Source organism: Notamacropus eugenii, chromosome 7 (genome assembly GCF_028372415.1).
Source record: "Notamacropus eugenii isolate mMacEug1 chromosome 7, mMacEug1.pri_v2, whole genome shotgun sequence".
In the NCBI taxonomy this organism is placed as follows: domain Eukaryota; kingdom Metazoa; phylum Chordata; class Mammalia; order Diprotodontia; family Macropodidae; genus Notamacropus; species Notamacropus eugenii.
Window position 1 is genome coordinate 10060715 of NC_092878.1, and position 12053 is coordinate 10072767.

General features: G+C 48.0%; 3 protein-coding genes across 8 annotated transcripts in view; 2 read left to right on the top strand and 1 right to left on the bottom strand.

Moving 5' to 3' along the window:
- Nucleotides 1–384: 384 nt before the first annotated feature.
- On the top strand, nt 385–6130 carry CIROP (ciliated left-right organizer metallopeptidase). Its single transcript, XM_072622443.1, is given in 14 exon segments — nt 385–838; nt 970–1063; nt 1163–1214; nt 2397–2677; nt 2679–2805; nt 2981–3065; nt 3209–3354; nt 3445–3616; nt 3844–3913; nt 3989–4085; nt 4194–4466; nt 4618–4847; nt 5067–5246; nt 5798–6130. Coding segments are annotated over 14 exon segments (2409 nt in total). The 5' UTR covers nt 385–474; the 3' UTR covers nt 6036–6130.
- Nucleotides 3740–10400, bottom strand: C7H14orf119 (chromosome 7 C14orf119 homolog). Of its 4 annotated transcripts, XR_011970073.1 has the most exons (4): nt 9958–10094; nt 8699–8794; nt 7516–8041; nt 3740–4007 (listed from the first exon to the last, which is right to left on the bottom strand). XR_011970073.1 is itself a non-coding variant. In XM_072622442.1 (3 exons), the coding sequence occupies exon 3, from the start codon at nt 8038–8040 to the stop codon at nt 7621–7623; it is 420 nt and encodes a 139-aa protein (XP_072478543.1). In that variant the 5' UTR covers nt 8041; nt 8699–8794; nt 10273–10400; the 3' UTR covers nt 6636–7620. The 4 variants fall into 4 exon arrangements, 3 of the variants coding, with proteins under 3 accessions (XP_072478543.1, XP_072478541.1, XP_072478542.1); XM_072622442.1 differs by lacking the exons at nt 3740–4007; nt 9958–10094 and adding an exon at nt 10273–10400 and having other exon boundaries at nt 6636–8041; XM_072622440.1 differs by lacking the exon at nt 3740–4007 and having other exon boundaries at nt 6636–8041.
- Nucleotides 10301–12053, top strand: part of ACIN1 (apoptotic chromatin condensation inducer 1) — a 35280-nt gene continuing 33527 nt past the window's right edge. For all 3 annotated transcript variants that reach the window (XM_072622433.1, XM_072622434.1, XM_072622436.1), the window contains exons 1-2: nt 10301–10458; nt 11751–11816. In XM_072622433.1, the coding sequence (XP_072478534.1) occupies nt 10321–10458; nt 11751–11816 (204 nt within the window). In that variant the 5' untranslated portion in view covers nt 10301–10320. The remainder of the gene's footprint in view (nt 10459–11750; nt 11817–12053) is intronic.

The following is a 12053-nucleotide window of genomic DNA, read 5'->3' on the forward strand; positions in this document are numbered from 1 at the left end:
TTGCTGCCTGCACCAGATTAAAATGTAATTTGGAAAAATTTAACGATATAAATAAAAATGCAATGAAACATAGATAACATTGTGTTTTATTAAAACTAAGTCACCGCCAGCTGCCAGCAAGGATGCTTGTGTATGAATTGGAGGCCCCAGATTCTAGCTGAGTTTGACACCAGCGGTTTCACCAACACTTAGCCACAGCAGCTGCCACCCAGGGGGCTCTGAGCTGTAATCAGCATGACCTCTTTTACTAAGCTCAGTTGAGGGTTCAGGAAAAATTACCTCCCCACCCCCATGCTTTCCATTCCCGGTCCCCTGAGGAGGGGGCTTCCTTCCTCCCAAGCTTTACATCCTAAAGAAATGTTTGTCAACTCCTTGCCAGTGGCTAAAGGAGGAATAAAAGGAATGGGGAGAGAAGAGAACGGGAAAGAAAAAACCCTGTTTGTGAGCTGAGCTAGGAAGCTGGGCAGGAGACCAATGCCTAGGGCAGGCTATGAGGGGACTTACTGGGGAGGACAGTCCTCCCAAGAGAGGAATTCCCTGCTACTTCTGCTTTTGCTGCTGTTCCAGAAGGGGATTAAGGGCCGCTGTCTACATGAGGAAACACAAGGATCTGTGAGTCTTGTTGGACCACCTGCCACCCTCTTGTCTCTCAAGTCACGCTCTGGTTCCCTCTCCCATTCCAGTGTTCCAAGTCCAATTCGTGTCCAGGCCTGGTACCCTAAGGGATCAAGCTTAAAAAGTGAAACACTGTACCCTGAGAGAAACTGGATGTACTGGGAACCTCAGATAGATGCAGTTCTGAGAGAGGCCATTCATCGGATCCAGAGGGTGCTTGCAGGTAAGGGGATGGAAAAGGAGAAGGAGACATGATGAATTACAATGAAGGCTTTAAGGAAGAGAGATCGACTCAGAAGGATCAGGGATCCTAAACTGTCATAGAAAAGACTAATTGATTTCTATCTCCCCAAGTCCCACCAGTGCAAGGACCCCTTCTTCTGAGTCGTGACCCAGAACAGTATTGTCAAGTTATATGGAGGGACCCAGATTCCCCAAGCCACTACAGGTGAGTGAGTGCATGCTATAAAAGTGGTGGGTACAATTATTCTCCAGAGAAGCCCCTGAGGGTCTTGATAGCTCACTCCAGAGGGGGTTCTCTTGACAGATGCAGCCTTCTGAACCCTGGTTATGTGGGAGAAAATTGTCTGGGGGTAAGGGTAAGTGACATATCAAATAATTATTGAATCTCTGACCATAGTATCATAGATTTAAAGTAGAGCTTTGTGAGATCATCAAAGTGTAGCTCCTTCATTTTGCAGATGAGGAAACTAAGGTCTAGTGTGTATTATCTACTTGTGTATTATTCCCTCCTAAACCCTCCTCAACCCCTACATTCCCTATTATTATACCATCTTCCCAGTCCTTCTGGCTGGCAATCTAAGAGTCATTCTGGACTTCTCACTATCTCTCACCCTCCATATCCAATTTTTTGCTAAGGCCTGTTGATTTCACCTTGGCAACATCTTTCAAATACACCCCCTTTTGTCTTCTGCCATCACCCTGGTGCAGGTCCTCATTACCTCACTCAGGCCTGGGTTATTGCAATAACCTGCTAGTGGGTCTGTCTGCCTCAAATCTCTCCTGACTTCAACCCATCCTCCATTTAGCCACTAAAGTGATTTTCCTAAAACACAGATCAGATCATGTCTCCTACTCAATAAACTCCAGGGGTTTCCTATTGCTTGCAAGATCAAACACAAAACGCTTTTTGGCATTCAGAGCCCTATTTCATAACCTACCTAGCCCCACGCTTTCTTTCCAGTCTTTTTACCTTACTCCCTGACACATATTTTGATCCAGTAACACTGACCTCCTGGCCAAGTCACCCCATCTCCCCAGCTCCTGGAACTTTCTCTGACTTTCCTCTGTGTTCTGGAATGCTCTCCTTCCTCTGCTCTACTACCTTTCCTGGTTTCCACTAATTCAGAAACAAAACCTCCCTTTTCACAGGAAGCCTTTCTCAACCCTTCTTCACCTCAGTCCCTTTCCTCTGTTATTTCCTATTTAACCTACATGTAGTTTGCTTTGTATGTATTTGCTTACATACTGTCTGCCATATGACATCGTAAGCTCCTTGAAGGCAGACGCTTTCTTTTGCCCTTTTTTTGTATCTCCAGCTCTTAGCACAGTGTCTGGCACATAGTAGGTGCTTAACGTTTACTGACTGAAGTAGCAGAGCAAGAATTCAAACACGGGTCTCATGCTCCCAAATACAATGTTCTTTCTACTACAACAGTTTCCTTCCCACCCCTGATCTTAATTCCTCAGCCCCCAACTTACTGATCTTTCTCCTACTTCCGTTTCCCAATTTGGGCCTGCTCCTATTCCATTCTCTCCAGATTCCTGACTCCCATCTCCGTGGTTATTCCTTATGGTCGGAACAAGGTCCCCCAGAATTGATCCAACCAGATGGGCCTGGAATCCCAGACACTGATTTCCTCTTGTATGTACAAGTAGCCCACACTATGAAATGCCACCGTGAGGTAAGGGGTAAATAGATTACCTTGTCTCCCTATTCACCCTCCTTTATTCTATAACTCCTCATCTGAATCTCCCACATTCTGTGTCTCTACCTCCCATTGTTACCTTGCTTTCCACTACTGCCTTTGTGTTTATCCACAGCCCTCCACCATTGCCTATGCTGCCTGCTGCCAGCTGGATGGTGCAGATCGGCCCCTTGCAGGCACTATCGTCTTCTGTACACACCACCTCAGTGGCCTCCACTACAGCCATAGTGACATTGTCATGGTGACTAGATTGGGACAGGAAGGGCACAACAGGAAGAGGGTCACTTATCTGGGAGGGAGGGGTACTTTTATCTGTGCAGGGTACACAAGACATAGTCATTGAAAGGTTAGAAAGAGAGGATTCTGGCCTGCCTGCCCAGCCACCCCACCCCTGGATCTGTTCTTCCCTTCTTCAGGCCACAATACATGAATTGTTCCATATCCTGGGCTTCTCTGGACAACTCTTCAAGAAATGGAGGGATTGTACTGCAGGCCCGAGCAGTGAGTAAATGGAAAGGATAGTATCGGGGTTCCTATAAACGACTTCCCTTCAAACTCCCTTGTTTCTCTCATGTTGCCCCTTCTCCCCAATCCACCCTTTCTATTCCTTCTGTCTCTTCCTTTACTCTGAACCTGCTCATCAGTTGGAGAAAAATGTTCCCCAAGACGACAAGTGACCAGAAGGGATGAATGGGGGCAGTTAATTCTTACCACCCCTACTGTAAGCCACAGCCTAGCCAGGCACTTGGGAGTCTCAGAAGCCATGCAGGGAGTCCCCCTGGAGGAAGAGGTGAGAGCAGAGGTTAAATAAGAGAGCTGCAGAAGGAAGAGCAAGATCCGAGGTCAGTCCTAAATATCCCTTATACATTCTGGTTTGCAGGGTCCATCTTCCTCTCACTGGGAAGCCCGTTTACTTCAGGGCTCTGTGATGACTGCTACTTTTGGTGGGGCTCACCGTACCCAGATTGACCTTATCACTCTTGCTGCCTTTGCTGATTCTGGCTGGTACCAAGTAAATCACAGTGCCGCAAAGGAACTGGTTTGGGGTCAGGGTAAGGAATAACGCATCAGCTAGTCTGCAGGTAGCTAAGAAGAGGGTTGCTACTAAGTGTGAGTCAAGGTGCTACAGGAAAGAAAAACCTTTCAGGTATACCTGTGCTTGCCTCACAATCCTGTAATACATAACACAAATATTTTAATCCCAAATTTAACAGTAGTAATGGGAGAGGAGAAGAATGTTATGGCCTTCTTCCAGCTTCCTTTGCAATTCTCCAAGCAGGATCTGGTTTGAACTTTGGATTGGTGACATCCTGTAGATCTGGCTCCTCAGACTTCTTCTGTGTCGGCAGGTGGGTACACTGCACTCAGACAATGCTGGATAAGAGGGCTGCCTCTGACGTTAGCGTCACTCCTCTTTTCCACAGTGGGCTGGGCTGTCACTACCTGCACTTTGACAAGGGGAAATGCTCATCAGACCCCCTGCTGGAAGGCTGCCGCATGTACAAGCCATTAGCAAATCAAGTATGTAACCTGGGAAGCTGGGGTAAGATCAACGTCACTTGAACAGTTCAGAGATGAGGCACATACAGGACTGGAGCACAGACTCTTCCATCTCTTGGCCCTCTTCAGAGTGAATGCTGGAAGGAGGGAAATGCACCCCTTCCTGCGGCAGGAAACCCACATGGGGAGATCTACCATCCCCAAAGTCGCTGCTTCGTTGCTAACCTCACTTCAGCCTTGGTGCTCAGAAATGGAACCACACCCCTCCCTCAGGTTCTGCCCTTCAGGCAGGTGGAGCTCACTGGCCGATGCTACTTACATCGATGCACAGAAGGAAGTGCCTACTATGTGCAAGCTGCAGGATCACCCTGGGTCCCCTGCTTCCCAGGGAAGTCTATTCAGGTAGGCAGGAATTGGGAGTAATCGCTTAGACATTCGTCATTTATAAAAGCCTCCCTTAATGGTTCTGTTCTAGACTGGACCCCCTCCTCTAGAACAAAGGCCAGAAACCTGAAGTTGGGGCCTCTAGCTGTATCTTTACTCCTCCTTACAGGTCCCTGGGTATCATGGCCTCCTCTTCTGTCCCTGGGGTCGGTTCTGCCAGACAAATGAGGATCTCCTAGCTCTTCCTCCTTCAACTACAGGCCCTTCATACCCAGGTCTGCTGATTCAGTTGGCCCTGGGACTAGCTGGGTCTCCAGCCTACGACCTGAACAAAACTCAGCAGCAGGAACTGACCCACGCTATACTGAAGGCCCTGGTGATCAGAACAGGCACCCACACGTAAATATTTAAGGTGTACCATGTCTAAGTCAGGATTGAAGGGGTCCCAGGATCTAACCTCTATATCCCTTCTGAAAAAAGCAAAGCTGTATTTGTCAACACCCAATTTTCTAAATGGCCTAAATCTAAAATTTATTCTTCTGGGAACTTAAATTCTAAATATAAGAAAAATGTAAAACTCCTTTACCTATTCTATTTTTCTTCTAAACATCCATTCAGGTGCCATTTCCACCATCCATCGATAAACTCCAGTCTGGTGTTTACTGTGCATATGTGGAAGTTTCCTGGCTGTCAAGGGCCCCCAACTGAGATCCTACACAGAGCTCTGAGCCAGTCCCTCAATGATACCCCATTAAACGTGGACTATGGTGGAGCCACCTTTACCACAGACTACAGCAGGTAAGAAGCCACTCCAGAATATGCTCTTGGGCACTCCTAGGACCCAGATAAAAGAGCAGCATCTAACGCTCCCACGGCGCTGTGCTACAAACGTAGTGAACCATGTCTGAGGACATGGCCGCTGACTTCAGGGTGCTTAATTCTTGCTAATCAGGTGAGATTACAGAATTTCCCCATTCCCAAGCTGAAGGGACCAGAGTCTCTTTTTTACCCCCAAGGTTTCCTTTACCCAGGATCCTCTTCTATTCAACTCTGCTTTTGAGATCAGTGGTCCTGCCTCACCTCAAAATCCACCATCAATACAGGCTAGGGTAGGTCTCCCTCCTGATGATTAAGTTGCCTGAAAATGACACAAACTGAGGTGCTACTATATAAGAACAAAGGATTTAGAGTTAGCAGGGACACAAGGTCTTCTACAACCTAGTTGTCACTTTTCTCATTTTAGAACTCTTCCTTGTGAAAATTCTGACTTAGGTTGGGGGTAAGGAGGTGGATGCAATGAAAATTTCTGTAAATAAACTAATCATTAAGTGTTCCTTCTTCATATGCAGGTGGCTGGCTTCACCAGGCCTCATTTCTCCAAAACTGGGTATAATCCTACCCATAGGCCTCAGCCTAATGCTACTTATTCTGATGGGTACAGGGGGGACTGTGACCTACAGGAAATACCAAGCTTCCCTTCGCGTTGCCCCATCAGCCTCTCATCCTTCATCAGGACTCCCAGGATCAATAAGCACATCTGACGGAATGAGGGAAGCACAATGTGACATTATCATGAACATGAGCTGACACAGTAAATGGATTATGAAGTATTACCAGGTCATTCCTCTGCTTAGGAAGCTTTGAGAGCTGCCTATTGGTTCTAGGGCAGAATGTGACTCTGTCTAGCATTTAAAGCCCTTTACAATCTGGTTCCAACCTCACTTTCCAGACCTATATGACGTACCCTGTATTTCCATCTCTATGTTCTTTTTCACAAGCTATCCCTCAGGTTTACTTTCGCCTATAGTCACTAGGTCCCTGGAAGGTTCACTTTAATGCCACCTCTTACAAGAGGCTTCCCCCAACTGTCCCCAGTAGTGTCTGGCCTCTACTGACTGTGCATGTTATATCCTTCCCACTCTCCCTAAGAATCTAAATTTCTCAAGGGTTGAGACTTGTGAATTTTTTTTATCTATTTCCAAATGCTTAGAAAAATCCCTGGCAAACATTAGGTTCTTAGTATCTTTCCTGATGTGGGTTTGAACTCCTTTTTTGAGCACTTCGTCATAGGTTCTGGATCAACCTGCAGCCTTGAGGCCACAGGTTCCCCACCCCCGACCAAGAGTAACAAGAATGCTTTTCCTCTGTCACAAACCGATGGGGAGGAAAAAAAAACCTGACACTGGGTCACAGTTCAGAATTTCATTCAAGTGGAGAAAAAAAAAAGATGAAATCTTCAGTCACAAAAACTTTACAGAAGTGGGAGGAACCACCAAGAAGATAAAGATGGATTATACCTAGGATTCCAAGCTTCTGCTTGGCCTTGGCTATGCTCCCCTTTACCAGGGCTCTAGTTCAATTCTATATTAGGTCCTAGAGGGGAAAAAAGTAGAGATCATTTAGACTAACAAGAGCATCCTTTTATTCTGGTACAAGCACCTGTAGGCCAATTGAGGGCAAAGACCTTTTGTTTTGTCTCTGTATTCCCAGCACCTATTATTTCTTGAATTACAAAAATAAACTTTCCATCCCATAGGACGGGACATTTGCTATCATAAACTTGGTAGAACTAAGTTATGAAATAAGAATTCTTGCTACTGGCTCCAAAAATACTATGAAACTTTGATAAAAACCAGGGCTCTTAGGCTTGGCAAATAATCATCTGTACTCTAGCCCTCCATCTGACTGACCCATTGATACCCTAACACTTAGCTTACAAACCACACCAGAGCAGGGTCCAGGAGATCATTGCTCCAGATTTAGCTAACTCTTTGAACTGATACCCTGTTGATATCTTATTGCCTGGAGCTTGCTCCCATAGCAAGAGCGTTTCACTTACTCCCCAACCCTTCATCCTCTCCAATGGACCAACTCTAGGGAGATCTGGGTTTCTCATATTTCAATTCTTTTGAGAGACAGCTTGCAAAGGAAGTCAGCAGAGTCATAGGAATTTTAGGGTTATGTGGAAGAAGCAAAATAATAACCAATGACTTGGATTAGTTTTGTTTTTAAAACCTATAGTGATCTATAGGCTATAAGTCCAATAACAATAACTCTGAAAACAGACCTGGATGTCATCCCCAGACATTTCCTTCTCATCTGGGCACTCCCACTTCCGAAGCTATCAACTCAACTCCATCAGTCGTATTGTCTTTTATGATGCTGACTCCTCTTAGTCCTTACCAGCTGTAGCAGCTACCGCTTGATAAAACTTTGCCACAAAGTCTGGCTCACTAGCCTCCAGCTGTCTGACAAACTCGTTGCGCTCCTCCTCAGCCCAGCTTCGGAACCACTGATCCCAGAGTCGAAGCTGGCAATCAAAGATGCGTGGTGGTTGGTCTGCTCCAGAAACGCTAAGCTGTTCCAATCCCTCTAGGAGGGGCTGCAATTTGCCTGGCACTGCTTTAGCTACCAAGTCCTGTAGGAAACACTCACGCTGGGGATCTGACCAGCTGGCAAACCAATGTAGGACACACTTCATCTCCTGTGAAGTGAAGTAAGACATGGAAAGGAAGGAATAATTGTCTGAAGTAGAGGCTAATGTGGAGGAAGAGGATGGGGATATCCAAGAGGCAGCTGACTTCATCGACATCCTAAGGATAAAACAAACGAGTTTTACAATGGATAAAATCAAGATCTCCCTGAGATCAATGGCTGAACAGTTGACACATGGCTCTTGGCACAAAACTCAGCTATTCAAGTACATAAAAAAAATTATTTTTCCCACTTTTCTATATTTTGGAAGATAAATAGCAACCCTTTCTATTCTGTCTTCCCCAAACAACAGTACTACATTGAGACAGTTTGCTTAAAATAATTTTATTCCAAATCTACCAACCTTACTCCTCACCTCTTCAAATGCAGAGCTTCCCTTTGGGATCTAATCCTTGTAATAATCACCAAAATAACCAATATCTCTCATTCTTCCTCTTTCTACCTAAGCCTTCCAAAGCTGGGCAAAGGCAAGAAATATATTGGTCTAACTTGTCTCCTCTAAAATGAATATACATTTAACAACAGAATTCTTTTGTATAACAAATATAGCTGCACAAGGCTTTGAGCGCTTTGGACACTGAATAAGGAATAATGTTGAAAGTCATCACTAAATTTAATGTTGAAAAGAGTCTTTCTTAAACTACAAACAGTAACTGATGCTTCATGCGGGACCCACCATCTAATTAGTTCACTGTGAAGCACTTGTTTCATTTTACAACTAAAAAATTTTTAAAACAGAGATATAAGGGACTCACCCAAAGTCATGCAAGAGAGTAGCAGGAAAGTTAAGTCTTGTGTTCTTTGTCAAAAGTTCAGGACAAACAGTATGGTTGGTTTGGTGGGCCAAGCATCTGGAAAGATGTAATGGATACTTATATTTTTACTCATTATATATTACTCATTTCTCATTTTATTTTTATGTTCATTACTCATTATATACTTACTTCATACATATATATACACACATACATAAATATATATATTACTCATTTTACTCATTGTACCCATCTCCTGTTACTCCTGTCACGTTACCGACAAATACCTGAGCTGTTGATTTTATGCTGGTGGTGTGAGGCTATATCCACTTTTACCTAAGTTATTTTAAATCCCTTAAATATGAAAATATGAAACTGCTATCCATCCAGGTAGGCTACAGTTTTTTCCGAGCAATTCAACAGTCATAGTGTCCCTCTTAGATACTGTTTCTTCTCCTGACAAATGTAAAAGACATGTAGCAACTGCAGTCAATGAATGGAAAAAGCAAGCCCTGGCTAAATTAGCACCAGCAGAGCTAGCAGCAGCAGCAGCAGCAGCTACAGTCTTACTACTCTGTCTAGGGAGGATCCCCAGGGACAGGGAAGCAGGGCAGAATGCAAACTTAGCTCTAGGAAGGAAGACTGCTACAATGTTGCCACAGGTGTCTTCCTAAGGTTGACATTGAAGTACAGGATCGCTACCTCGGGAGTTCAGGAAAACCCACTTGTCTGGATCATCCGAATTGCCTAGTTCTAAATCCTGGTCACAATGCACAGAACGGGGGGAGGGGGGGTCTCCGCTCCTTTTAGCATGCAGGTTAATAGTGCAATCTGTGGGCATTAAATATTGGAAAGCCAATCTGCCCTTCAGACCAGATGTGGAGGGAAGGCTGGACACGGGATGGGGTGGGGTTGAGGGGGTGAGCGAGGAACTTCGGATCTCTGAAGTCTGGGCCCCAAAGTTCCCACACGGCACCCCCGGTAGCCTCCTCACTAGATCCAGAGCCGATGGGAGTGAGGGTGGGGCCGGTGCTCGGATAAAAGGTAAGCTGGACCGAGGGAGGCGGAGGGGCCTCCGCCTAGCTTACCTCCTTATTGTCACCCCGGGGGACCCCAGAAGGAAGTCACAGGAGTCCGTGGGTTCCGGCTACCTCTACACCTCCATGTTCCCAGCAAACCCCACTGGGCAACCCACGCACTTCCGGACCTCGGACAAGGCCCCGAACTCCCCCAGGCGCCTCGGCACCAGTAAGCCGGACCTTATTTCCAGAGCCGTGGGTCCGGAGAAAGCCGAATGCCTCCGAATCCGGTTCTGCCAGGGCAGAGGGTTTACGAGTGCAATCTAGTTCTGGGCTCGGTGGGACGGAGACGTCCGAGCTCCGAAAGGAGAGCGCGGGGGGCGGAGCTTACGGAGAGAATGGAAACTGCGGATTGGTGCTAAGGTGGGAACGGAAATACCCGAGCGCTCTCGAGAAGGCTGAGCGTTCGGATCCGAGGACGGGGAGGGGGAAGGGTTGGCCGTGGCGGTGGGCGGGGTCGGGTCGGCACGTTCGAAGGGCGTTGGCGGAAATTACCGAAGATGCCCGAAGCCGTCGAGACGGGAGCCGAGTACCTCACACAAGATGGCGGAGCTGGAGGAGGTGACTCTGGACGGGAAGCCGCTTCAGGCGCTGCGAGTGACCGACCTGAAGGCCGCACTGGAACAGCGAGGCCTGGCCAAGAGTGGACAGAAGAGTGCCCTGGTCAAGCGGCTCAAAGGGGTAAGCAGACTGCGTCGCAGGGGCGTCGGAGGGGAGCGGACCCGGTAGAGACGAGCCGCCGCCGCGGCGCAGGCGCAGTCCCCGGGCTCGCGCGAGCTCGCTCAGGCCGCCGCGCGAGCCTCGGGATCCGCGCGCGCGGTGGTTGGCGGGGCTCGCGCCGGAGGGAGCCCGTGCCGGTTCCCGCCTTTAACGGCAGCGGCGCGAGCCCGAAACGGGAGGGTGCGCGCCGCTCTCCCCAGAGTGTCCTGCGCTTCCTCCTCCCCCACCCCCGCCTTGTTTGTGTCTGCGGTCTCGGCGCATGCGCGGCAGCAGGAGTTAAATCCCACCACCACCGGGGTTACCGACCCGTGGGAAGGCGGGGGGGGCCCGAGTGGGAGGCGTCCTTGGGCGGGGTGACAGTTGGGCCGGGTCAGGCGGCGGGGGCAGAGGGGGCTGGCCCTGGTGAGGCCGGCCCTGAAGGGGTTAATCCTCCCGGCAGCCCGAGTGGAGACAGTGAAGTTGGGGCTGGGGGGGGGGGGGGCATTTGTGGGGGGGTCCGTTGGAGGAGAGCCTTGCCCCCCGTGGAGGAAGCCCAGCCCCTTGGGGGTCCGAGAGACCTTGGATGTGCTGGACTGGAGTGGGTGTGTTGGGAAGTGGCCGTCAGGGAGGGGTCGCCGTTAGGCCCCTGATCGATGAGGGGATCGGGGCCGGGATAGGCAGGGCGGCCCTGGCCCGGCCGGGCTCAGGTGGGCGGGTGCTGGACTGACGGCCAGCCAGGCCGGCTTGCGCTTGGGCATATCACCCCCTTAGAAAGCACCTGCTCTTGAATTCAGTCCTGTCCCACGTGGTCCTGATCTCAGAGAACTTAGGATCCATATGTGATCTGTCAGCTGTTTCTCAGAGGGGTCGGTTCTGTCCAAGAAGAGCCCTTAGGTATTCATCGGGGGCTCTTGGATTGAATGGGACTGCATGGCCAGGTTGGAGAGTAACCGCCTGAGGAGCCCTGAGGGCAGAGGAACTGAGGATCCTGACAGCTGGATCTGCCACTGACTTGGTTCTTTCTGACAGGAGCCAACCGTCTTTAGTTTATGTAGTTTTGAGTTTTTGCGTCTCTGTATGGAGGGCAGTAGGCATGGCTACCTTTAGGGTTCTTCTGAAACTGTGTGAGAACAGTATTAGTAAAGGACTTGGAAGTCCTTGAACAAGAAGTGTAATTTGAGCGTATATGGTTAGTTTTTCACTTGATAAGGGGGATGGAAGGGAGAAGGTTGGATTTTTTGTGTGTTTCTGAGTTTCTTCTGTCTTTGTCCCAGGCTCTAATGCTGGAGAATTTACAGAAACACTCAACACCTCACACTGCATTCCAGCCAAACTCCCAGGTAAGAAAAAAGTTTCATTTAATAATGGTGGGCTGTTGATATGAATGTGGACACACCAATGCCTGAAACTTGTATTATGTACCAAAATCTTTCCCAGTTTACGTAATTCTGAAATGTCCCTGTATCAAAGTTATGGGATTCCATTTCAGTCGTTTACAAAATCCTAAGGAAAAGTTATCACATGGCTTTCTGAGACTCATGTATGTGTTTAACCGAGCTGTGTTAGGAGGAACACCT

Coding starts and splice junctions, on each gene's coding strand:
- C7H14orf119 (XM_072622442.1), bottom strand. CDS start 8,040: ATGTCGATGAAGTCAGCTGCCTCTTGGATATCCCCATCCTCTTCCTCC.